At 48.3% G+C, this 27,359-nt stretch overlaps 1 protein-coding gene across 1 annotated transcript in view; it reads left to right on the plus strand.

Moving 5' to 3' along the window:
- Positions 1–1,809: 1,809 nt before the first annotated feature.
- LOC139404864 (trichohyalin-like) overlaps positions 1,810–27,359 on the plus strand; it is a 55,946-nt gene continuing 30,396 nt past the window's right edge. Inside the window, exons 1-9 of the mRNA XM_071147398.1 lie at positions 1,810–1,888; positions 11,898–12,079; positions 13,407–13,535; positions 13,936–14,013; positions 14,755–14,825; positions 22,179–22,344; positions 22,478–22,584; positions 22,827–23,141; positions 24,770–24,938. Coding sequence (XP_071003499.1) covers positions 11,939–12,079; positions 13,407–13,535; positions 13,936–14,013; positions 14,755–14,825; positions 22,179–22,344; positions 22,478–22,584; positions 22,827–23,141; positions 24,770–24,938 — 1,176 coding nt within the window. The 5' untranslated portion in view covers positions 1,810–1,888; positions 11,898–11,938. The remainder of the gene's footprint in view (positions 1,889–11,897; positions 12,080–13,406; positions 13,536–13,935; positions 14,014–14,754; positions 14,826–22,178; positions 22,345–22,477; positions 22,585–22,826; positions 23,142–24,769; positions 24,939–27,359) is intronic.

Consider the following 27,359-nt stretch of genomic DNA (forward strand, 5'->3'; position numbering starts at 1 on the left):
ACGGTCTGGAATTGACCAATGGGGACACCTTTAATGTCATACACAACACCATTCAATACGAGAGTGTCTAACCTATAGCGGTGAGCTTTAGACACACCCACTGCTTTAGACACGCCCACTGATTTAGACACACCCACTGTTTTAGATACACCCACTGCTGCTTTAGACACGCCCTCTGCTTTAGACACACCCACTGCATTATATACGCCCACTGCTTTAGGCTCACCCACTGCTTTAAACACGCCCACTGCTTTAGACACACCCACTGCTTTAGACACGCCCACTCCTTCCAACACGCCCACTGCTTTAGACACACCCACCGATTTAGACACACCCAGTTATTTAGACACGCCCACTCCTTCCAACATGCCCACTCCCTCCAACACGCCCACTCCTTCCAACACACCCACTCTTTCCAACACACCCACTGCCTTAGACACACCCACTCCTTACAACACGCCCACTCCTTCCAACACGCCCATTCCTTCCAACACGCCCACTGCATTAGACACACCCACTCTTTCCGACACACCCACTCCTTCCAACACGCCAATTCCTTCCAACACGCCACTGCTGGAGACACACCCACTCCTTCCAACACGCCCACTGCTGGAGACACACCCACTCCTTCCAACACACCCACTGCATTAGACACACCCACTCCTTCAACACGCCCACTGCATTAGACACACCCACTCCTTCCAACACACCCACTGCATTAGACACACCCATTCCTTCCAACACACCCACTCCTTCCAACACGCCCACTCCCCCACTCCTTCCAACACACCCACTCCTTCCAACACGTCCACTCCTTCCAACACGCCCACTACTCAGAGACCAGTTCAGGAAGCAGCTAGCTCCACTGGCCATATTTGGTGGGGAATGGAACACTAAATGTGTAAATGTGCAGTAACTGCAGTTGACTGGTATTTTGGACGTAGTAATTGCATTATAACTGCAGTTTTACTGCAACATTACTGCAGTAAAAACATTTTTTATTTTGGATGCAGTATTTTCCGCATACTGCAGTTATACTGCACTCTATATCTGCAGGTATACTGCACTCTATATCTGCAGGTATACTGCACTCTATATCTGCAGGTATACTGCACTCTATATCTGCAGGTATACTGCACTCTGACTGCAATCTTTTTCAATAAGGAACATTTCAACCGGGAACATTCTACATTTTGAGAATTATCTGGCTCCTGTGGTAGAACCAAAAACAGTCACCTCTGTGGTAGAACCAAAAACAGTCACTCTGTGGTAGAACCAAAAACAGTCAACTCTGTGGTAGAACCAAAAACAGTCAACTCTGTGGTAGAACCAAAAACAGTCAACTCTGTGGTAGAACCAAAAACGGTCAACTCTGTGGTAGAACCAAAAACGGTCAACTCTGTGGTAGAACCAAAAACAGTCAACTCTGTGGTAGAACCAAAAACGGTCAACTCTGTGGTAGAACCAAAAACGGTCAACTCTGTGGTAGAACCAAAAACAGTCAACTCTGTGGTAGAACCAAAAACAGTCAACTCTGTGGTAGAACCAAAAACAGTAAACTCTGTGGTAGAACCAAAAACAGTCAACTCTGTGGTAGAACTGTGGCACCTGCTGGACACGCTCACCATCCACTAAACTAGAGGAAACTACTCCTCCGGCCACACGGTGGCGCTGTCTGCGTATGAAGGGATTCTCTTTTTACATAGCAGCGTCTGCATGGTTCCTCTGTTTTTATGTTAAGAGGTAAAGTTTACTGTTTTGAATCCTGTTGTGAGGAAGTGTTTAGGATCATCAAAAGGAGTTTAATAAATTTCATGCATATGTTTCATTTGTTACAGAAAGCGTTTGTTTACATTCACAGTATGTTTCGAAGGATCTGCTTTTAAAGGTAGGAGAGCTGTCTACGTGCTATCTTGATTGTTAGCTAACTAGTTTAGAGTATGATTCATCTGACTGTAAACTAGCTCTAGCTAGATAGCCAACTAACGTTAACGTTGCTTTGCAAGCTGATTATGAGAGCTCATCTCTCCAATGCCAGAACTACCTTGCTATGCTACAAGCTATTGATCTTGGCGAAGCGGTCTCACTGCATCTCAGTGCAAGAGGCGTCACTGCAGTCCCTGGTTCGAATCCTGGCTGCATCACATCCGGCCGTGATTGGGAGTCCCGTAGCGCCGCCGGGTTTGGATGGGGCAGGCCGTCATTGTAAATAATAGTTTGTTCTTAAATAACTGACTTGCATAGTTAAATTAAGGTCATAAAAACGTGGGTCATGGTTGAGTTTTTAAAGCTAGCCATCTACTGTATCTTCGCTACTAACCAACTCTGGGTCTATGGGGCTCTGCCTGCTTCAATGTTTCGCCTTTTATCGTTGTGGTTCTGCTTACGAATTCATTTTCTGCTGAACTGATATCTCTGACATGAACTTATCTATAACATTATGAACTGCTGAATAAAGGAGGCTCACAATGTATTGGAGTTTTACTCACTGTCAACATGATCTGACCTGACGCACTTCAAATCAAATTAGGTCTGGACGATATGGACAACATATCATATTGTCTGTTTTTTTATTAGACGGTTATACAGTATTTTATGTTTTAGAATAATAAAAGTTAAAAAAATGTTCTTTATGAGTAGTGCGTGACCCTAGGGTGACAACACATACTGACTGTACATTCTGAGTGTTATATACTGTTCAATTAAACTTCAACCCAAAATTATTTTCAGCATTTAAATCAATTTCTGCATTTCCTGCACTCATGTGAGATCATTTCCATACTGCCACGTAGGGCTGGACGATATGGACAAACAATCTAGGCCTTATTTTTAAACACATGTTGGAATTGCAATTTGACTTGTGATTTAGAGCAAAACACTTGGGTGAACTGTTGGAATCGTGGAAAATAATAATAATTTTAATTCTGTAGTTACAAGTGGGCACTTCGAATACAATTTGACATGACAACAAATGAAAATGCCAGGGAGGAGTTATTGTCACAGGGTAGGAACCATGGTGTTTACAAGTGTTTCCTAGAGGACCCTATAATCTTTGGCTACATTGAATGTTTTCACTTAGCTACCTCATGAAGTTAACATATTCTTGCTTAGCGTGTTCCTCTTTGATTTAAGTTTACAACATCACTGGTATTATCAGTCCCTTTGGAAGGTATTCAGACCCCTTGACTTTTCCCACATTTTAATAGGTTACGGCCTTATTCTAAAATTGATTAAATCATTCCCCCCTCAATCTACACACACTACCCCAAAAAAACAGGTTATTAGAGATTTTTGCTAATTTATTACAACAACAAAAAAATCACATTAATATAAGTATTCAGACCCTTTACTCAGTACTTTGTTGAAGCACCTTTGGCAGTGATTACAGCCTCCAGTCTTCTTGGGTATGACACAAGCTTGGCACACCTGTATTTGGGGAGTTTCTCCCATTCTTCTCTGCAGATCCTCTCAAGCTCTGTCAGGTTGGATGGGGAGCGTTGCTGCACAGCTATTTTCAGGTATCTCCAGAGATGTTCGATCAGGTTCAAGTCTGGACTCTGGCTGGGCCACTCAGGGGCATTCAGAGACTTGTCCCGAAGCCACTCCTGTGTTTTCTTGGCTGTGTGCTTAGGGTTGCTGTCCTGTTGGAAGTTGAACCTTCGCCCCAATCTGAGGTCCTGAGCGCTCTGGATCAGGTTTTCATCAAGGATCTCTCTGTAATTTGCTCTGTTCATCTTTGCCTTGATCCTGACTAGTCTCTCAGTCTCTGCCGCTGAAAAACACACCCACAGCATGATGCTGACACCACAATGCTTCACAGTAGGGATGGTGCCAGGTTTCCTCCAGATGTGACACTTGGCATTCAGGCCAAAGAGTTCAATCTTGGTTTCATCAGACCAGAGAATCTTGTTTCTCATGGTCTGAGAGTCCTTTAGGTGCCTTTTGGCAAACTCCAAGCAGGCTGTCATGTGCCTTTTACTGAGGAGTGGCTTCTGTCTGGCCACTCTCCTATAAAGGCCTGATTGGTGGAGTGCTGCAGAGATGGTTGTCCTTCTAGAAGGTTCTCCCATCTCCACAGAGGAACTCTGGAGCTCTGTCAAAATGACCATTGGGTTCTTGGTCACCTCCCTGTCCAAGGCCCTTCTCCCCCGATTGCTCAGTTTGGCCTGGTGGCCAGCTTTAGGAAGACTGTTGGTGGTTCCAAACTTCTTCCATTTAAGAATGATGGAGGCCACTGTGTTCTTAGGGACCTTCAATGCTGCAGAAATGTTGTGGTAACCTTCCACAGATCTGTGCCTTGGCACAATCCTGTCTCGGAGCTCTACAGACAATTCCTTCAACCTCATGGCTTGGTTTTTGCTCTGACATGCGCTGTCAACTGTGGGACCTTATATAGACAGGTGTGTGCCTTTCCAAATCATGTCCAATCAATTGAATTTACCTCAAGTGGACTCCAATCAAGTTGTAGAAACATCTCAAGGATGATCAATGGAAACAGGATGCACCTGAGCTCAATTTTGAGTCTCAAATCAAATCGAATTTTATTTGTCACATACACATGGTTAGCAGATGTTAATGCGAGTGTAGCGAAATGCTTGTGCTTCTAGTTCCGACAATGCAGTAATAACCAACGATTAATCTAGCTAACAATTCCAAAACTACTACCTTATACACACAAGTGTAAAGGGATAAAGAATATGTACATAAAGATATATGAATGAGTGATGGTACAGAACGGCATAGGCAAGATGCAGTAGATGGTATCGAGTACAGTATATACAGTATATACATATGAGTAATGTAGGGTATGTAAACAAAGTGGCATAGTTAAAGTGGCTAGTGATACATGTATTACATAAAGATGCAGTAGATGATATAGAGTACAGTATATATGTATACATATGAGATTAATAATGTAGGGTATGTAAACATTATATTAGGTAGCATTGTTTAAAGTGGCTAGTGATATATTTTTACATCATTTCCCATCAATTCCCATTATTAAAGTGGCTGGAGTTGAGTCAGTGTGTTGGCAGCAGCCTCTCAATGTTAGTGGTGGCTGTTTAACAGTCTGATGGCCTTGAGATAGAAGCTGTTTTTCAGTCTCTCGGTCCCAGCTTTGATGCACCTGTACTGACCTCGCCTTCTGGATGATAGCGGGGTGAACAGGCAGTGGCTCGGGTTGTTGTTGTCCTTGATGATCTTTATGGCCTTTCTGTGACATCGGGTGGTGTAGGTGTCCTGGAGGGCAGGTAGTTTGCCCCCGGTGATGCGTTGTGCAGACCTCACTACCCTCTGGAGAGCCTTACGGTTGTGGGCGGAGCAGTTGCCGTACCAGGCGGTGATACAGTCCGACAGGATGCTCTCGATTGTGCATCTGTAGAAGTTTGGGAGTGCTTTTGGTGACAAGACAAATTTCTTCAGCCTCCTGAGGTTGAAGAGGCGCTGCTGCGCCTTCTTCACGATACTGTCTGTGTGGGTGGACCAATTCAGTTTGTCTGTGATGTGTATGCCGAGGAACTTAAAACTTGCTACCCTCTCCACTACTGTTCCATCGATGTGGATAGGGGGGTGTTCCCTCTGCTGTTTCCTGAAGTCCACAATCATCTCCTTAGTTTTGTTGACGTTGAATGTGAGGTTATTTTTCTGACACCACACTCCGAGGGCCCTCACCTCCTCCCTGTAGGCCGTCTCGTCGTTGTTGGTAATCAAGCCTACCACTGTTGTGTTGTCCGCAAACTTGATGATTGAGTTGGAGGCGTGCGTGGCCACGCAGTCGTGGGTGAACAGGGAGTACAGGAGAGGGCTCAGAAGGCACCCTTGTGGGGCCCCAGTGTTGAGGATCAGCGGGGAGGAGATGTTGTTACCTACCCTCATAGCAAAGGATCTGAATACTTATGTAAATAACGTATTTCTGTTTTTTATTTTTAATACATTTGCAAAAATGTCTATAAACCTGTTTTCGGCTTTGTCATTATGGGGTATTGTGTGTAGATAGTGGTGGATTTATTTCAAAAATCCATTTTAGGATAAGTCTATAACGTAACAAAATGTGTAAAAAGACAAGAGGTCTGTATACTTTCCAAAGGCACTGTTTAGCTAATTATGTTTTCTCTTATTCAGGGTAGCCTAGTGGTTAGTGTTGGACTAGTAACCAGCAGGTAGCCTAGTGGTTAGTGTTGGGCCAGTAACCAGCAGGTAGCCTAGTGGTTAGTGTTGGACTAGTAACCAGCAGGTAGCCTAGTGGTTAGTGTTGGACTAGTAACCAGCAGGTAGCCTAGTGGTTAGTGTTGGGCCAGTAACCAGCAGGTAGCCTAGTGGTTAGTGTTGGGCCAGTAACCAGCAGGTAGCCTAGTGGTTAGTGTTGGGCCAGTAACCAGCAGGTAGCCTAGTGGTTAGTGTTGGGCCAGTAACCAGCAGGTAGCCTAGTGGTTAGTGTTGGGCCAGTAACCAGCAGGTAGCCTAGTGGTTAGTGTTGGGCCAGTAACCAGCAGGTAGCCTAGTGGTTAGTGTTGGGCCAGTAACCAGCAGGTAGCCTAGTGGTTAGTGTTGGGCCAGTAACCAGCAGGTAGCCTAGTGGTTAGTGTTGGGCCAGTAACCAGCAGGTAGCCTAGTGGTTAGTGTTGGGCCAGTAACCAGCAGGTAGCCTAGTGGTTAGTGTTGGGCCAGTAACCAGCAGGTAGCCTAGTGGTTAGTGTTGGGCCAGTAACCAGCAGGTAGCCTAGTGGTTAGTGTTGGGCCAGTAACCAGCAGGTAGCCTAGTGGTTAGTGTTGGGCCAGTAACCAGCAGGTAGCCTAGTGGTTAGTGCATTGGGCCAGTAACCAGCAGGTAGCCTAGTGGTTAGTGTTGGGCCAGTAACCAGCAGGTAGCCTAGTGGTTAGTGTTGGGCCAGTAACCAGCAGGTAGCCTAGTGGTTAGTGTTGGACTAGTAACCAGCAGGTAGCCTAGTGGTTAGTGTTGGGCCAGTAACCAGCAGGTAGCCTAGTGGTTAGTGTTGGGCCAGTAACCAGCAGGTAGCCTAGTGGTTAGTGTTGGGCCAGTAACCAGCAGGTAGCCTAGTGGTTAGTGTTGGGCCAGTAACCAGCAGGTAGCCTAGTGGTTAGTGTTGGGCCAGTAACCAGCAGGTAGCCTAGTGGTTAGTGTTGGGCCAGTAACCAGCAGGTAGCCTAGTGGTTAGTGTTGGGTCAGTAACCAGCAGGTAGCCTAGTGGTTAGTGTTGGGCCAGTAACCAGCAGGTATCCTAGTGGTTAGTGTTGGGCCAGTAACCAGCAGGTAGCCTAGTGGTTAGTGTTGGGCCAGTAACCAGCAGGTAGCCTAGTGGTTAGTGTTGGGCCAGTAACCAGCAGGTAGCCTAGTGGTTAGTGTTGGGCCAGTAACCAGCAGGTAGCCTAGTGGTTAGTGTTGGGCCAGTAACCAGCAGGTAGCCTAGTGGTTAGTGTTGGGCCAGTAACCAGCAGGTAGCCTAGTGGTTAGTGCATTGGGCCAGTAACCAGCAGGTAGCCTAGTGGTTAGTGTTGGGCCAGTAACCAGCAGGTAGCCTAGTGGTTAGTGTTGGGCCAGTAACCAGCAGGTAGCCTAGTGGTTAGTGTTGGGCCAGTAACCAGCAGGTAGCCTAGTGGTTAGTGTTGGGCCAGTAACCAGCAGGTAGCCTAGTGGTTAGTGCATTGGGCCAGTAACCAGCAGGTAGCCTAGTGGTTAGTGTTGGGCCAGTAACCAGCAGGTAGCCTAGTGGTTAGTGCATTGGGCCAGTAACCAGCAGGTAGCCTAGTGGTTAGTGTTGGGCCAGTAACCAGCAGGTAGCCTAGTGGTTAGTGTTGGGCCAGTAACCAGCAGGTAGCCTAGTGGTTAGTGTTGGGCCAGTAACCAGCAGGTAGCCTAGTGGTTAGTGTTGGGCCAGTAACCAGCAGGTAGCCTAGTGGTTAGTGCATTGGGCCAGTAACCAGCAGGTAGCCTAGTGGTTAGTGTTGGGCCAGTAACCGAAAGGTTGCAGATTGAATCCCCAAGCTGACAAGGTACAACTCTGTCGTTCTGCCCCTGAACAAGGCAGTTAACCCACTGTTCCTAGGCCATCATTGTAAATAAGAATTTGTTCTTAACTGACTTGCCTAATTAAAATAAATAAATAAATAAAAATGTATTAGCTGGCTAGCGATTAGCGTTAGTGGCTAACATGATTTAGGTCCAACTTGCTAAGAAAAGACAAACTAGCTGTTTGCTGATGTAGGAAACACAAACTAATAGTGTCACTATAGAACACAGGTGGATTTATATTAAGAAGCAAAGTGAAAACAGCATCGTTGTTGCATGTGCTGCATTGACCATGCAGACTGACTACAAGTCTCTCTGTGTTGTGTTGACCATGCAGACTGAATACAAGTCTCTCTGTGTTGTGTTGACCATGCAGACTGAATACAAGTCTCTCTGTGTTGTGTTGACCATGCAGACTGAATACAAGTCTCTCTGTGTTGTGTTGACCATGCAGACTGAATACAAGTCTCTCTCTGTGTTGTGTTGACCATGCAGACTGAATACAAGTCTCTCTCTGTGTTGTGTTGACCATGCAGACTGAATACAAGTCTCTCTCTGTGTTGTGTTGACCATGCAGACTGAATACAAGTCTCTGTGTTGTGTTGACCATGCAGGCTGAATACAAGTCTCTCTGTGTTGTGTTGACCATGCAGACTGAATACAAGTCTCTCTGTGTTGTGTTGACCATGCAGACTGAATACAAGTCTCTCTCTGTGTTGTGTTGACCATGCAGACTGAATACAAGTCTCTCTCTGTGTTGTGTTGACCATGAAGACTGAATACAAGTCTCTCTCTGTGTTGTGTTGACCATGCAGACTGAATACAAGTCTCTCTCTGTGTTGTGTTGACCATGCAGACTGAATACAAGTCTCTCTGTGTTGTGTTGACCATGCAGACTGAATACAAGTCTCTCTGTGTTGTGTTGACCATGCAGACTGAAGTGTGCTCCTTGAGTGATGGCCGGGGGTGTGGAAAGAGGCATGGGGAGGGAGAGAGAGAGAGAGATGACTCCTTGAGTGACGGGCAGGGGTGTGGAAAGAGGCATGGGGAGGGAGAGAGAGAGAGCGATGACTCCTTGAGTGATGGGCAGGGGTGTGGAAAGAGGCATGGGGAGGGAGAGAGAGATGACTCCTTGAGTGACGGGCAGGGGTGTGGAAAGAGGCATGGGGAGGGAGAGAGAGATGACTCCTTGAGTGACGGGCAGGGGTGTGGAAGAGGCATGGGGAGGGAGAGAGAGATGACTCCTTGAGTGACGGGCAGGGGTGTGGAAAGAGGCATGGGGAGGGAGAGAGAGAGAGAGATGACTCCTTGAGTGATGGGCAGGGGTGTGGAAAGAGGCATGGGGAGGGAGAGAGAGATGACTCCTTGAGTGACGGGCAGGGGTGTGGAAAGAGGCATGGGGAGGGAGAGAGAGAGAGAGAGAGAGATGACTCCTTGAGTGACGGGCAGGGGTGTGGAAGAGGCATGGGGAGGGAGAGAGAGATGACTCCTTGAGTGACGGGCAGGGGTGTGGAAAGAGGCATGGGGAGGGAGAGAGAGAGAGAGAGAGAGAGATCTCCTTGAGTGATGGGCAGGGGTGTGGAAAGAGGCATGGGGAGGGAGAGAGAGATGACTCCTTGAGTGACGGGCTGGGGTGTGGAAAGAGGCATGGGGAGAGAGAGAGAGAGAGAGAGATGACTCCTTGAGTGACGGGCAGGGGTGTGGAAAGAGGCATGGGGAGGGAGAGAGAGATGACTCCTTGAGTGACGGGCAGGGGTGTGGAAAGAGGCATGGGGAGGGAGAGAGAGAGAGAGATGACTCCTTGAGTGACGGGCAGGGGTGTGGAAAGAGGCATGGGGAGGGAGAGAGAGATGACTCCTTGAGTGACGGGCAGGGGTGTGGAAAGAGGCATGGGGAGGGAGAGAGAGAGAGAGAGATGACTCCTTGAGTGATGGGCAGGGGTGTGGAAAGAGGCATGGGGAGGGAGAGATGACTCAAGTGGCAGAGTAAACAAAAACTAAAATGGACATTACACACGGGGTATCCCATTTAACCAAACACTCAAATACCATTATAGATGGTGAAATAAAAACCGGGCCGTGCATCAATACCGGTATATCACAAAATACGGTATACCGCCCAGCCCTACATGAAATCAAATGTTATTTGTCACATGCTTGGTAAACAACAGGTGTGGACTAACAGTGGAATGCTTGGTAAACAACAGGTGTAGACTAACAGTGAAATGCTGGGTAAACAACAGGTGTAGACTAACAGTGGAATGCTGACTTCAACAATGAGTAACGATAACATGGCTATATACACAGGGTACCAGTACCGAGGCAATGAGTAACGAACGATAACATGGCTATATACACAGGGTACCAGTACCGAGTCAATGAGTAACGATAACATGGCTATATACACAGGGTACCAGTACCGAGTCAATGAGTAACGATAACATGGCTATATACACAGGGTACCAGTACCGAGTCAATGAGTAACGATAACATGGCTATATACACAGGGTACCAGTACCGAGTCAATGAGTAACGATAACATGGCTATATACTCAGGGTACCAGTACCGAGTCAATGAGTAACGATAACATGGCTATATACACAGGGTACCAGTACTGAGTCAATGAGTAACGATAACATGGCTATATACACAGGGTACCAGTACCGAGTCAATGAGTAACGATAACATGGCTATATACACAGGGTACCAGTACCGAGTCAATGTGCAGGGGTACGAGGTAATTGAGGTAGGTATGTACATATAACTAGGAATAAAGTGACTAGGCAACAGGATAGATAATAGACAGCAGCAGCAGTGAATGTGATGAGTCAACAGAGTTGGAGCAGAAAGGGTTAATGCAGATAGTCCAGGTAGATGTTACTATTCAACTAACTACTTATCAGTCTCTTGGGGGTAGAAGCTGTTTGGTTACTATTCAACTAACTACTTATCAGTCTCATGTCCTGGGGGTAGAAGCTGTTTGGTTACTATTCAACTAACTACTTATCAGTCTCATGTCCTGGGGGTAGAAGCTGTTTGGTTACTATTCAACTAACTACTTATCAGTCTCATGTCCTGGGGGTAGAAGCTGTTTGATTACTATTCAACTAACTACTTATCAGTCTCTTGGGGGTAGAAGCTGTTTGGTTACTATTCAACTAACTACTTATCAGTCTCATGGGGGTAGAAGCTGTTTGGTTACTATTCAACTAACTACTTATCAGTCTCATGTCCTGGGGGTAGAAGCTGTTTGGTTACTATTCAACTAACTACTTATCAGTCTCTTGGGGGTAGAAGCTGTTTGGTTACTATTCAACTAACTACTTATCAGTCTCATGTCCTGGGGGTAGAAGCTGTTTGGTTACTATTCAACTAACTACTTATCAGTCTCTTGGGGGTAGAAGCTGTTTGGTTACTATTCAACTAACTACTTATCAGTCTCATGTCCTGGGGGTAGAAGCTGTTTGGTTACTATTCAACTTACTACTTATCAGTCTCATGGGGGTAGAAGCTGTATGGTTACTATTCAACTAACTACTTATCAGTCTCATGTCCTGGGGGTAGAAGCTGTTTGGTTACTATTCAACTAACTACTTATCAGTCTCATGTCCTGGGGGTAGAAGCTGTTTGGTTACTATTCAACTAACTACTTATCAGTCTCATGTCCTGGGGGTAGAAGCTGTTTGGTTACTATTCAACTAACTACTTATCAGTCTCATGGCTTGGGGGTAGAAGCTGTTCAGGGTCCTGTTGGTTCCAGACTTGGTGCATCGGTACCGCCTGCCTTCTTCATGACTGTGTTGGTGTGTTTGGACCATGATACATCCTCAGTGATGTGAGAGGGGTTTGACTTGTAATTCCTCCCCAGCTTCCTGAGTCTCTGGGGCGGGTTGACTGTCAAGGACCAGGATGGAGACGGCGCTGTTGGATGGCTGGAAGGAGGAGAGGGCGGAGCTGAGGGCGGAGGTGTCTCGCCTGCAGAATGAGCTGGCTGAGAGTCATGCTGAGAGAGAGGAGCTGGAGTCACGTGCCCAGGCCCTCACAGACCGGGTGAGTCCCCACCTCCCCAGGCCCTCACAGACAGGGTGAGTCCCCACCTCCCCAGGCCCTCACAGACAGGGTGAGTCCCCACCTCCCCAGGCCCTCACAGACAGGGTGAGTCCCCACCTCCCCAGGCCCTCACAGACAGGGTGAGTCCCCACCTCCCCAGGCCCTCACAGACAGGGTGAGTCCCCACCTCCCCAGGCCCTCACAGACAGGGTGAGTCCCCACCTCCCCAGGTCCTCACAGACAGGGTGAGTCCCCACCTCCCCAGGCCCTCACAGACAGGGTGAGTCCCCACCTCCCCAGGCCCTCACAGAGCACCAACACATTCACCAGTCCATTTGAACTCGTCTTGCGGGGCCAGACCTCAACACTGTTGAGTGGAGAATGTGTTGAGTTCTGGTCTTCTGTCGAGGCTTTCTTTTAGGACGGACCCCATTTAGTGGACTGGTTGGTTGTTTGGTCGTTATGCTTTTGGTCGACCCAGATTGTTTTAGTCGAGCAGTAAATATATATATATATATATATATATATATATATATAAATACATACAGTTGAAGTCGGAAGTTTACATACACCTCAGCCAAATACATTTGCAATCAGTTTTTCACAATTCCTGACATTTAATCCTAGTAAATATTCCCTGTCTTAGGTCAGTTAGGATCACCGGTTTATTTTAAGAATGTGAAATGTCAGAATAATAGTAGAGAGAATGATTTATTTCAGCTTTTATTTCTTTCATCACATTCCCAGTGGGTCACAAGTTTACATACACTCAATTAGTATTTGGTAGCATTGCCTTTCAATTGTTTAACTTGGGTCAAACGTTTCAGGTAGCCTTCCACAAGCTTCCCATAATAAGTTGGGTGAATTTTGTCCCATTCCTCCTGACAGCTGGTGTAACTGAGTCAGGTTTGTAGGCCTCCTTGCTCACACACGTTTTCAGTTATGCCCACAAATTTTCTACAGGAATGAGGTCAGGGCTTTGTGATGGCCACTCCAATACCTTGACATTGTTGTCCTTAAGCTACTTTTCCACAACTTTGGAAGTATGCTTGGGATCGTTGTCCATCTGTGTTGGAACACAGGAGTGATGGTTGCTGATAATGGGCCTCTATACGCCTATGTAGATATTCCATTTAAAAAATCAGCCGTTTCCAGCTACAATAGTCATTTATAACATTAACAATGTCTACACTGTATTTCTGATCAATTTGATGTTATTTTAATTGACAAGAAATGTGCTTTTCTTTAAAAAGAAGGACATTTCTAAGTGACCCCAAACGTTTTGAACAGCAGTGTAACTAACTCTCTGTCTCTATCCCCTGGTTAGCTGTCCCAGTCCCTGGACCCGTCCCTGTGTGTGCCTCTGCGCCCGGACAGGGACTTGAGAAGGAAGATGCGAGATGGCAGAGAGAGGGAGGCCCGGCAGGCTCTACTCATCCACAAACTGCAGAACAAGGTCAGGGTTTAAAGGGTTGGCGCTGTGGGGCTATAATGGACTTGTATATGCAATGGGGTGGCAGGGTAGCCTAGTGGTTAGAGCGTTGGACTAGTAACCGGAAGGTTCAAACCCCCGAGCTGACAAGGTACAAAGGTACAAGGTACAAATCTGTCGTTCTGCCCCTGAACAGGCAGTTAACCCACTGTTCCTAGGCAGTCATTGAAAATAAGAATTTGTTCTTAACTGACTTGCCTCGTTAAATAAAGGTAAAATAAAATAAAATATGTTTTAAGAGCATAAAGTCATCAAGTCAATGATCTGAGCAGAATTATATAATATAATAATATATAATATATAATAAACATGGCCGTGAAATTAATTGTTGCTCCTACACTGTGATCATATGGTCTGTCGTCAGGTGGTTGAATACCGGGATCGCTGCCAGGGTTTGGAATACCAGGTGAAGACTGGAGAAAGAGAGCTCCTGAAACGTGAGGTTAGAGGGAAATCTATCATTGGATGAATACTGTATTTAACCAGGTCAAACTCCATTAAGATATTGAATCTCTTTTTCAAGCTCTTGATGAAGTGTGTTTTTCAATGCTGTAGTTTATTGAATCTGCATATCAGCAGAGCGGAAGAGGCGACACTGATAAAAAAAATCGGTCTGTTTTTTTCGCCCACCAAGCGATGAGATGAGAGGTGGCTTATTTGATCGAATAGAAGTTTTGTAATGATTTGGTCGTTACGAGTGTACTGATATAAGTAGGAATTGTGACATCTTGACAACTTTGAGAAAAAAACACTTTATATCAGCGTTGTGCCTGGTTGCCACAAGGTACCACAGACACAAAGTCATAAACCCATGCTATTTATACTATTTATTTTCTTAAAATTAGATTTTATACCTAACCCTAACCACACTGCTAACCTTACGCCTAACCTTAAATTAAGAACTACAAGCAAATGTTTGTTTTCATGACTTTTTATGATGTAGCCATTTTGAATTTGTGGCTGTGGTAACTAGTGGAAACCGTTGTGCCTGTTGTAAACACGCATATCTGCTCTCTTATTGGCTAGAATGGTCCCACCTGATATCGCCTCCTCCCAACTGCCTTCCATTTTATAAATCATTTTCCCCCCAATGTTAGAGTGGCCACTACAGTATCAAGTAAATAATCTAATCTGTAATATCAGTTAATTAGGGTTTGTCTTCTTCTGTTGTGTTGTTGTGCAGAGGAGGATCAGGGATGAGCACAGTGACTCCTTAGAGAGCGCCCTCATCAGGCTGGAGGAAGAACAGCAGAGGTGGGTGGGACACATCGTGTCTGACAATTGTGTTAAACAGACACAGAAGCTCTAACTGCGTCTGGGTTGAATAAATCACAGTTAAAGAAGATGTCAGAGTTGGAAATGTTGTTAACTGTGTCAGAGCGTTGTCAACAAACACTCTTTTCAGACCAGGTAGCTATTAGTCTTCCCAAAGTCAATCCAGAACTTAATTTATTGATTAGACAGAGAGCAGAATGTTCCATCCATGGAGTTAGACTCAACCATTACTTCCATGGTAATCGTCCCAGTCGTTTACTGGCCTACAAGCTACGCAGTAATGATCAATTAACTGATATAGCAACTATTGAATCTGAAACTGTGGAATTACAATCAGAACCCAAAGAATGAATGAAATGTTCTCCTGCTTCTTAATTTGGGAAAGATGTGAATACATCACTAATTTAGCTTTTATTTAAAACGGTAAGAATGCCCGTGTCCTCACTCGCCTCCTATGTTTGATAAATATCGATATTAAACTGTTCATCTCCAGACTTACCCAAATAGGTCCACACGGACCAAAGCGGGTTTGTTAAAAACCGTTTCTCTTCAGATAACCTCGGTCGACTATTACATGTCTTAGATGCTTCATCAGCTGTATTATGTCTCGAGGCAGAAACAGGTTTTAATAGACTAGATGGTCATATCTCTGGTCTGTCTTGGAACATATGGGAATTGGCTCCAATTGTATTAATACGATTAAAGTACTATATGCCAATCTCTCAGCCATAGTTATAACAGGTAATATCTGCTCTGTTTAAAATCACTAGAAGCAGCAGACAAGGTGATGCAATTTCTCCTTTGCCATTTTTGTTATACATTGGAACACCTGGCAATTCCTCAATCGAAAGAAATAACACCAATTTCCCTCAAATCTGCTGATCACTTCATCTCATTATACGCAGATTATATTTTACTATATCTAGACCATGTATCTCAATCACTCCCAAACACATTGAAAATCACAGATCAATTCAGCTTTATCCAAGATAATCGGCCCTACTGCCTCTCAAGACCCCGATGAAGGACTCTATCTCTACTTTTAAATATTTGGGAGTAGATCAAATCAAATGTATTTATATAGCCCTTCGTACATCAGCTGATATCTCAAAGTGCTGTACAGAAACCCAGCCTAAAACCCCAAACAGCAAGCAATGCAGGTGTAGAAGCACGGTGGCTAGGAAAAACTCCCTAGAAAGGCCAGAACTTAGGAAGAAACCTAGAGAGGAACCAGGCTATGAGGGGTGGCCAGTCCTCTTCTGGCTGTGCCGGGTGGAGATTATAACAGAACATGGCCAAGATGTTCAAATGTTCATAAATGACCAGCATGGTCAAATAATAATAATCACAGTAGTTGTCGAGGGTGCAGCAAGTCAGCACCTCAGGAGTGAATGTCAGTTGGCTTTTCATAGCCAATCATTAAGAGTATCTCTACCACTCCTGCTGTCTCTAGAGAGTTGAAAACAGCAGGTCTGGGACAGGTAGCACGTCCGGTGAACAGGTCAGGGTTCCATAGTCGCAGGCAGAACAGTTGAAGCTGCAAGCCCATGTAATGCTTTGTAGGTTCAGTAAAACCTTGAAATCAGCCCTTGCCTTGACAGGAAGCCAGTGTAGGGAGGCTAGCACTGGAGTAATATGATCAAATTGTTTGGTTCTAGTCAAGATTCTAGCAGCCGTATTTAGCACTAACTATAAGTTTATTTAGTGCTTTATCCGGGTAGCTGGAAAGTAGAGCATTGCAGTAGTCTAATCTAGAAGTAACAAAAGCATGGATTAATTTTTCTGCATCATTTTTTTTTTGGACAGAAAGTTTCAGATTTTTGCAATGTTACGTAGATGGAAAAAAGCTGTCCTTGAAACAGTCTTGATATGTTCGTCAAAAGAGAGATCAGGGTCCAGAGTAACGCCGAGGTCCTTCACAGTTTTATTTGAGACGACTGTACAACCATCAAGATTAATTGTCAGATTCAACAGAAGATCTTTGTTTATTGGGACCTAGAACAAGCATCTCTGTTGTGTCCGAGTTTAAAAGAATAAAGTTTGCAGCCATCCACTTCCTTATGTCTGAAACACATGCTTCTAACGAGGGCAATTTTGGGGCTTCACCATGTTTCATTGAAATGTACAGCTGTGTGTCATCCACGTAGCAGTGAAAGTTAACATTATGTTTTCTAATGACATTCCCAAGAGGTAAAATATATAGTGAAAACAATAGTGGTCCTAAAACGGAACCTTGAGGAACACCGAAATTTACAGTTGATTTGTCCGAGGACAAACCATTCACAGAGACAAACTGATATCTTTCCGACAGATAAGATCTAAACCAGGCCAGAACTTGTCCGTGTAGACCAATTTGGGTTTCCAATCTCTCCAAAAGAATGTGGTGATCGATAGTATCAAAAGCAACACTAAGGTCTAGGAGCACGAGGAAAGATGCAGAGCCTCGGTCTGATGTCATTTACCACCTTCACAAGTGCAGTCTCAGTGCTATGATGGGGTCTAAAACTAGACTGAAGCATTTCATATACATGGTTGCTTTCAGGTCCATATGGAAGAAGTGGTATGGGGAGGGTTTTCTGGGTGGGGCAGATAGAGATGTGGGGGGTGGAGGAGTGACTGACAAGAAACCCTAGTTGCTGTGGGGAGGGGTGGAAAACATGGTTTCAGGGTGGGGGGCAGGATGTGTGTGGTTGGATGGAGACATGTTGGATGGGGGGGGGGGGGGGGGGGCAGGAAGAGAGGTTGGATGGAGGCGTGGGGTTGGGGGAACAGGAAGAGAGGTTGGATGGAGACGTGGGGTTGGGGGAACAGGAAGAGAGGTTGGATGGAGGCGTGGGGTTGGGGGAACAGGAAGAGAGGTTGGATGGAGACGTGGGGTTGGGGGTACAGGAAGAGAGGTTGGATGGAGACGTGGGGTTGGGGGAACAGGAAGAGAGGTTGGATGGAGGCGTGGGGTTGGGGGAACAGGAAGAGAGGTTGGATGGAGGCGTGGGGTTGGGGGAACAGGAAGAGAGGTTGGATGGAGACGTGGGGTTGGGGGTACAGGAAGAGAGGTTGGATGGAGACGTGGGGTTGGGGGAACAGGAAGAGAGGTTGGATGGAGACGTGGGGTTGGGGGAACAGGAAGAGAGGTTGGATGGAGGCGTGGGGTTGGGGGAACAGGAAGAGAGGTTGGATGGAGACGTGGGGTTGGGGGTACAGGAAGAGAGGTTGGATGGAGACGTGGGGTTGGGGGAACAGGAAGAGAGGTTGGATGGAGGCGTGGGGTTGGGGGAACAGGAAGAGAGGTTGGATGGAGACGTGGGGTTGGGGGTACAGGAAGAGAGGTTGGATGGAGACGTGGGGTTGGGGGAACAGGAAGAGAGGTTGGATGGAGACGTGGGGTTGGGGGAACAGGAAGAGAGGTTGGATGGAGGCGTGGGGTTGGGGGAACAGGAAGAGAGGTTGGATGGAGACGTGGGGTTGGGGGAACAGGAAGAGAGGTTGGATGGAGACGTGGGGTTGGGGGAACAGGAAGAGAGGTTGGATGGAGGCGTGGGGTTGGGGGAACAGGAAGAGAGGTGAGGTTGGGGGGACAGGAAGAGAGGTTGGATGGAGACGTGAGGTTGGGGAACAGGAAGAGAGGTTGGATGGAGACGTGGGGTTGGGGGAACAGGAAGAGAGGTTGGATGGAGACGTGGGGTTGGGGGAACAGGAAGAGAGGTTGGATGGAGACGTGGGGTTGGGGGAACAGGAAGAGAGGTTGGTTGGATGGAGGCGTGGGGTTGGGGGAACAGGAAGAGAGGTTGGATGGAGACGTGGGGTTGGGGGTACAGGAAGAGAGGTTGGATGGAGACGTGGGGTTGGGGGAACAGGAAGAGAGGTTGGATGGAGACGTGGGGTTGGGGGAACAGGAAGAGAGGTTGGATGGAGGCGTGGGGTTGGGGGAACAGGAAGAGAGGTTGGATGGAGACGTGGGGTTGGGGGAACAGGAAGAGAGGTTGGATGGAGACGTGGGGTTGGGGGAACAGGAAGAGAGGTTGGATGGAGGCGTGGGGTTGGGGGAACAGGAAGAGAGGTGAGGTTGGGGGGACAGGAAGAGAGGTTGGATGGAGACGTGAGGTTGGGGAACAGGAAGAGAGGTTGGATGGAGACGTGGGGTTGGGGGAACAGGAAGAGAGGTTGGATGGAGACGTGGGGTTGGGGGAACAGGAAGAGAGGTTGGATGGAGACGTGGGGTTGGGGGAACAGGAAGAGAGGTTGGATGGAGACGTGGGGTTGGGGGAACAGGAAGAGAGGTTGGATGGAGGCGTGGGGTTGGGGGAACAGGAAGAGAGGTTGGATGGAGGCGTGGGGTTGGGGGAACAGGAAGAGAGGTTGGATGGAGACGTGGGATTGGGGGAACAAGAAGAGAGGTTGGATGGAGACGTGGGGTTGGGGGAACAGGAAGAGAGGTTGGATGGAGGCGTGGGGTTGGGGGAACAGGAAGAGAGGTTGGATGGAGACGTGGGGTTGGGGGTACAGGAAGAGAGGTTGGATGGAGACGTGGGGTTGGGGGAACAGGAAGAGAGGTTGGATGGAGACGTGGGGTTGGGGGAACAGGAAGAGAGGTTGGATGGAGACGTGGGGTTGGGGGAACAGGAAGAGAGGTTGGATGGAGGCGTGGGGTTGGGGGAACAGGAAGAGAGGTGAGGTTGGGGGGACAGGAAGAGAGGTTGGATGGAGACGTGAGGTTGGGGAACAGGAAGAGAGGTTGGATGGAGACGTGGGGTTGGGGGAACAGGAAGAGAGGTTGGATGGAGACGTGGGGTTGGGGGAACAGGAAGAGAGGTTGGATGGAGACGTGGGGTTGGGGGAACAGGAAGAGAGGTTGGATGGAGGCGTGGGGTTGGGGGAACAGGAAGAGAGGTTGGATGGAGGCGTGGGGTTGGGGGAACAGGAAGAGAGGTTGGATGGAGACGTGGGGTTGGGGGAACAGGAAGAGAGGTTGGATGGAGGCGTGGGGTTGGGAGAACAGTAAGAGAGGTTGGATGGAGACGTGGGGTTGGGGGAACAGGAAGAGAGGTTGGATGGAGACGTGGGGTTGGGGGAACAGGAAGAGAGGTTGGATGGAGGCGTGGGGTTGGGAGAACAGGAAGAGAGGTTGGATGGAGATGTGGGGTTGGGGGAACAGGAAGAGAGGTTGGATGGAGGTGTGGGGTTGGGGGAACAGGAAGAGAGGTTGGATGGAGGCGTGGGGTTGGGGGAACAGGAAGAGAGGTGAGGTTGGGGGGACAGGAAGAGAGGTTGGATGGAGGCGTGAGGTTGGGGAACAGGAAGAGAGGTTGGATGGAGACGTGGGGTTGGGGGAACAGGAAGAGAGGTTGGATGGAGACGTGGGGTTGGGGGAACAGGAAGAGAGGTTGGATGGAGATGTGGGGTTGGGGGAACAGGAAGAGAGGTTGGATGGAGGCGTGGGGTTGGGAGAACAGGATGTAGGGTGGATGGAGGCGTGGGGTTGGGGGAACAGGAAGAGAGGTTGGATGGAGGCGTGGGGTTGGGAGAACAGGAAGAGAGGTTGGATGGAGGTGTGGGGTTGGGGGAACAGGAAGAGAGGTTGGATGGAGGCGTGGGGTTGGGGGAACAGGATGTAGGGTGGATGGAGGCGTGGGGTTGGGGGAACAGGATGTAGGGTGGATGGAGGCGTGGGGTTGGGAGAACAGGATGTAGGGTGGATGGAGGCGTGGGGTTGGGAGAACAGGATGTAGGGTGGATGGAGGCGTGGGGTTGGGAGAACAGGATGTAGGGTGGATGGTGGCGTGGGGTTGGGGGAACAGGAAGAGAGATTGGATGGAGGCGTGGGGTTGGGGGAACAGGAAGAGAGGTTGGATGGAGGCGTGGGGTTGGGGGAACAGGATGTAGGGTGGATGGAGGCGTGGGGTTGGGGGAACAAGATGTAGGGTGGATGGAGGCGTGGGGTTGGGGGAACAGGATGTAGGGTGGATGGAGGCGTGGGGTTGGGGGAACAGGATGTAGGGTGGATGGAGGCGTGGGGTTGGGGGAACAGGATGTAGGGTGGATGGAGGCGTGGGGTTGGGGGAACAGGATGTAGGGTGGATGGAGGTGTGGGGTTGGGGGGGGGGAACAGGATGTAGGGTGGATGGAGGCGTGGGGTTGGGAGAACAGGATGTAGGGTGGATGGTGGCGTGGGGTTGGGGGAACAGGAAGAGAGGTTGGATGGAGGCGTGGGGTTGGGGGAACAGGAAGAGAGGTTGGATGGAGGCGTGGGGTTGGGGGAACAGGATGTAGGGTGGATGGAGGCGTGGGGTTGGGGGAACAGGATGTAGGGTGGATGGAGGCGTGGGGTTGGGGGAACAGGATGTAGGGTGGATGGAGGCGTGGGGTTGGGGGAACAGGATGTAGGGTGGATGGAGGCGTGGGGTTGGGGGAACAGGATGTAGGGTGGATGGAGGCGTGGGGTTGGGGGAACAGGATGTAGGGTGGCTGGAGGCGTGGGGTTGGGGGAACAGGATGTAGGGTGGCTGGAGGCGTGGGGTTGGGGGAACAGGATGTAGGGTGGCTGGAGGCGTGGGGTTGGGGGAACAGGATGTAGGGTGGCTGGAGACGTGGGGTTGGGGGAACAGGAAGAGAGGTTGGATGGAGGCGTGGGGTTGGGGGAACAGGATGTAGGGTGGCTGGAGGCGTGGGGTTGGGGGAACAGGATGTAGGGTGGCTGGAGACGTGGGGTTGGGGGAACAGGAAGAGAGGTTGGATGGAGGCGTGGGGTTGGGGGAACAGGATGTAGGGTGGAAGTAGGGTGGGGTTGGGGGAACAGGAAGTAGGGTGGCTGGAGGCGTGGGGTTGGGGGAACAGGATGTAGGGTGGCTGGAGGCGTGGGGTTGGGGGAACAGGATGTAGGGTGGAAGTAGGGTGGGGTTGGGGGAACAGGAAGTAGGGTGGGGTTGGGGGAACAGGAAGTAGGGTGGCTCACCACATTATGTTTCTCTATCTTTATATACTGACTGTTATAACTTTTACAACTTTTATATGATCAATACTTTTATTTATGTACTTTTTTCTAAATGTTTTAGTTTCTTTTTGAGTGTCAGCTATATATGATATAAACTGCCTGTTAAATTATAGGAATGTGTATATAGTACCTGTAACCACCACTATATATATATTTATTTTGTTAAGACACAATCAATATGATAAGGTACCTTGACAAGATGGTGACGCTTAATTTCCTTTGGGTGTGTTTGGTGTGTGTTTGGGTGTGTTTGGTGTGTGTTTGGTGTGTGTTTGGGTGTGTTTGGGTGTGTTTGGGTGTGTTTGGGTGTGTTTGGTGTGTTTGGGTGTGTTTGGTGTGAGCAGGAGTGTAGGGCTGGCAGAGCTGAACTCTCTCCTTCGTGGCCAGCTCAGCCAATCAGGCCAAACAAATGAAGCACTGAGCGAGGACCTTTGCAAACTGACTACCGATTGGTCCAAAGCGGTGGAGGAGGCGGGACTGAGGGAGATGGAGTGGCAGAAAGAGAAAGAGGTAGACTGATTGACAAAGACTGAATAGGAGATGTCTTTCATTGTTGTTTCATGTTACCTAAGTTACTGGAGTTGTGTCATCATGCAGGACCATCCCAGTCTTCCTTCCCCTCTTCTCTCTCTCTCTTCTTCAGCGACTGACCGGTCATGTCGACCGGGGGCAGAGTCGTCTGATGTCCATGTGGGGAGATGTGATCACTCTGAGACGACACTGTCACACTGTGAAGACTGCCACTGACAGGTGAGGTCAACAGATGCCTGGAAAACAATTCAAACCTGTATCTTAAACTCTATCTCTACGGATGTGTCTGAAGTGGCACCCTACTCCCTATATAGTGCACTACTTTTGACTAGAGCTCTGGTTTAAAGAGCCCTATGGCTCTGGTCTAAAGTCATGCACTGTATAGGGATTAGAGTGCCATTCTGGACGTACTTCTGATATATAGTCCAGTTGATAATGATTGTTGTTTGTCCCACCCACAGGGACCTCTGGGAGCTTAGAGCTGAGTTCTCTCGTCTGTCTTCCTCTCTCCTCTCCCACTGTGGTTCAGTGGTGTCTCTATCTCTACGGCCCAGTGACCCTACAACCAGCCTCCATCCTGCTCCCCGCTCTGCCTCCGCCCCACCCCACTCCTCCACCCTAGGCCCACCTCCTCTCTCCTCCACCCTAGGCCCTCTCTCCTTGCAGGATCTGGACCACGACCAGAAGGAGAGAGAGCGGGAGAGAGAGGAGAGCGAGAGGGAGCAGACAGAGCTCAGAGCCCTCTATGAAGCTGAGACCCTGCATCTGAATAACAGGTCAGACTGAAAGGTTACTCCAGCCGTAAAGGGAGCACCCTGCCCTGCCTTTCCTGCATTCACCATCTGAAAACAATACTCACTGCTTTGGTTGTGTCCCAAATGGCACATTATTCCCTGTATAGTGCACTCCCTTTAACCGGGGGGCTCTCTCTTTGACTGGGGGGCTCTCTCTTTGACTGGGGGGCTCTCTCTTTGACTGGGGGGCTCTCCCTTTGACTGGGGGGCTCTCTCTTTTACTGGGGGGCACTCCCTTTGACTGGGGGGCTCTCTCTTTGACCGGGGGGCTCTCCCTTTGACTGGGGGGCTCTCTCTTTGACTGGGGGGCTCTCTCTTTGACTGGGGCTCTCCCTTTAACCGGGGGGCTCTCTCTTTGACTGGGGGGCTCTCTCTTTGACTGGGGGGCTCTCCCTTTGACTGGGGGGCTCTCTCTTTGACTGGGGGGCTCTCTCTTTAACCAAGAGGCACTCCCTTTGACTGGGGGGCTCTCTCTTTGACTGGGGGGCTCTCTCTTTAACCAAGGGGCACTCCCTTTGACTGGGGGGCTCTCTCTTTGACTGGGGGGCTCTCTCTTTAACCAAGGGGCACTCCCTTTGACTGGGGGGCTCTCCCTTTGACTGGGGGGCTCTCTCTTTGACCGGGGGGCTCTCCCTTTGACTGGGGGGCTCTCTCTTTGACTGGGGGGCTCTCCCTTTGACTGGGGGGCTCTCTCTTTGACTGGGGGGCTCTCCCTTTGACTGGGGGGCTCTCCCTTTGACTGGGGGGCTCTCTCTTTGACTGGGGGGCTCTCTCTTTGACTGGGGGGCTCTCCCTTTGACTGGGGGGCTCTCTCTTTGACTGGGGGGCTCTCCCTTTGACTGGGGGGCTCTCTCTTTGACTGGGGGGCTCTCTCTTTGACTGGGGGGCTCTCTCTTTGACTGGGGGGCTCTCTCTTTGACTGGGGGGCTCTCTCTTTGACCGGGGGGCTCTCCCTTTGACTGGGGGGCTCTCTCTTTGACTGGGGGGCTCTCTCTTTGACTGGGGGGCTCTCCCTTTGACTGGGGGGCTCTCCCTTTGACCGGGGGGCTCTCTCTTTGACCGGGGGGCTCTCTCTTTGACCGGGGGGCTCTCTCTTTGACCGGGGGGCTCTCCCTTTGACTGGGGGGCTCTCTCTTTGACTGGGGGGCTCTCTCTTTGACTGGGGGGCTCTCTCTTTGACTGGGGGGCTCTCCCTTTGACTGGGGGGCTCTCTCTTTGACTGGGGGGCTCTCTCTCTTTGACTGGGGGGCTCTCTCTTTGACCGGGGGGCTCTCCCTTTGACCGGGGGGCTCTCTCTTTGACTGGGGGGCTCTCTCTTTGACTGGGGGGCTCTCCCTTTGACTGGGGGGCTCTCCCTTTGACTGGGGGGCTCTCTCTTTGACTGGGGGGCTCTCTCTTTGACTGGGGGGCTCTCTCTTTGACCGGGGGGCTCTCTCTTTGACCGGGGGGCTCTCTCTTTGACTGGGGGGCACTTCCTGGGAACAGGGTTGCATTTGGGACACTGCCTTTGTCTCTGCCTCAGACATGATACATCCTGTTTCTCATTGTCTGGAGGTAGACAGGGTTGTTTCTGCACTCCTCCAACCGTCCTCCTCTCACTGCATCCACAGGATCTCAGAGTTATCTCGTACCATTCAGGATCAAAAGATAGAACGACAGGAGGAGGAGAGGAAGATGGAGAGAGGGATGGCTTCGGAGAAGAAAGAGGAGAGAGAAAAGGAGAGACAGACAAACACAGAGAGAACTCTAGAGTGTGTCTATCAGGCCGTCCTAAAACTGGTAAGACTGACCGCTCGGATCAGAATATACAGAGCATTCAGGAAGTATTCAGACCCCCTGACATTGTCAACATTTTGTTACGTTACAGACTTATTCTAAAATTAATTAAATATGTTTTTCTCTACATATTATACTCCATAATAACAAAGCGAAACATGGTTTTTATACATTTTTGCTCATTTATAAAAATACAAAAAATTAAGTATCACATTTACATAAGTATTCATTTGTTGAAGCACCTTTTGGCAACGATTACAGCCTCAAGTATTCTTGGGTACGACGCTACAAGCTTGGCACACCTGTATTTGAGGAGTTTCTCCCATTCTTCTCTGCAGACCCTCTAAAGCTCTGTCAGGTTGGATGGGGAGTGTCGCTGCACAGCTATTTTCAGGTCTCTCCAGAGATGTTCGATCGGGTTCAAGTCTGGGCTCTGACTGGACCACTCAAGGACATTCAGAGACTTGTCCCTAAGCCACTCGTAGGTTGTCTTGGCTGTGTGCTTAGTGTCGTTGTCCTGTTGGAAGGTGAACCTTCGCCACAGTCTGAGGTCCTGAATACTCTGGATCAGGTTTTCATCAAGGATCTCTCTGTAATTTGCTCTGTTCATCTTTCCCTTGATCCTGACTAGTCTCCCAGTCCCTGCCGCTGAAAAACATCCCCACAGCATGATGCTGCCATCACCATGCTTCACTGTAGGGATGATGCCAGGTTTCCTCCAGATGTGATGCTTGACATTCAGGCCAAAGAGTTTCATCAGATCAGATAATCTTGTTTCTCATGGTCTGAGAGTCTTTAGGTGCCTTTTGGCAATCTCCAAGCGGGCTGTCATGTTCCTTTTACTGAGGACTGGCTTCCATCTGGCAACTCTACCATAAAGGTCTAATTGGTGGATTACTGCAGAGATGGTTGTCCTTCTGGAATGTTCTCCCATCTCCACAGAGGAACTCTGTCAGAGTGACCATCGGGTTCTTGGTCACCTCCCTGACCAAGGCCCTTCTCCCTGATTGCTCAGTTTGGCCTGGCGGCCAGCTCTAGGAAGGATCTTGGTGGTTCCAAACTTCTTCCATTTAAGAATGATGGAGGCCACTGGGTTCTTGGGGACCTTCAATGCTGCAGAAATGTTTTGGTAACTTTCCCTAGATCTGTGCCTCGACACAATCCTGTCTCGGAGCTCAATGGACAATTCCTTCGACCTCATGGCTTGGTTTTTGCTCTGACATGCGCTGTCAACTGTGGAACCTTTATATAGACAGCTGTGTGCCTTTCCAAATCATGTCCAATCAATTGAATTTACCTCAAGTGGACTCCAATCAAGTTGTAGAAACATCTCAAGGATGGTCAATGGAAACAGGATGCACCTGAGCTCAATTTCAAGTCTCAAGTTAAAGTGTCTGAATACTTATGTAAATAATGTTTTTTATTTTTTATAAATTTGCTACAATTATTTTTTTAAACTGTTTTTGCATTGTCATTATGGGATATTGTGTGTAAATTGTTTGGGTTTTTTTTTAAATGAAGAAAATATTTAATCCATTTTAGAATAAGGCTGTTCACAAATCCATTGTACAGTAGTTAAAACACTACGTAGAAATGAACACATCCCCCAGCCCACTGTATTGGTCCATTAGAATAGCCTGTTTAATGTTATAAATGAACACATCCCCCAGCCCACTGTATTGGTCCATTAGAATAGCCTGTTTAATGTTATAAATGAACACATCCCCCAGCCCACTGTATTTGTCCATTAGAATAGCCTGTTTAATGTTATAAATGAACACATCCCCCAGCCCACTGTATTTGTCCATTAGAATAGCCTGTTTAATGTTATAAATGAACACATCCCCCCCCCAGCCCACTGTATTGGTCCATTAGAATAGCCTGTTTAATGTTATAAATGAACACATCCCCCAGCCCACTGTATTGGTCCATTAGAATAGCCTGTTTAATGTTATAAATGAACACATCCCCCAGCCCACTGTATTGGTCCATTAGAATAGCCTGTTTAATGTTATAAATGAACACATCCCCCAGCCCACTGTATTGGTCCATTAGAATAGCCTGTTTAATGTTATAAATGAACACATCCCCCAGCCCACTGTATTGGTCCATTAGAATAGCCTGTTTAATGTTATAAATTAACACATCCCCCCCCCAGCCCACTGTATTGGTCCATTAGAATAGCCTGTTTAATGTTATAAATGAACACATCCCCCCCCAGCCCACTGTATTGGTCCATTAGAATAGCCTGTTTAATGTTATAAATGAACACATCCCCCAGCCCACTGTATTGGTCCATTAGAATAGCCTGTTTAATGTTATAAATGAACACATCCCCCAGCCCACTGTATTGGTCCATTAGAATAGCCTGTTTAATGTTATACATGAACACATCCCCCAGCCCACTGTATTGGTCCATTAGAA

Source organism: Oncorhynchus clarkii, unplaced genomic scaffold, assembly GCF_045791955.1.
Source record: "Oncorhynchus clarkii lewisi isolate Uvic-CL-2024 unplaced genomic scaffold, UVic_Ocla_1.0 unplaced_contig_4472_pilon_pilon, whole genome shotgun sequence".
In the NCBI taxonomy this organism is placed as follows: domain Eukaryota; kingdom Metazoa; phylum Chordata; class Actinopteri; order Salmoniformes; family Salmonidae; genus Oncorhynchus; species Oncorhynchus clarkii.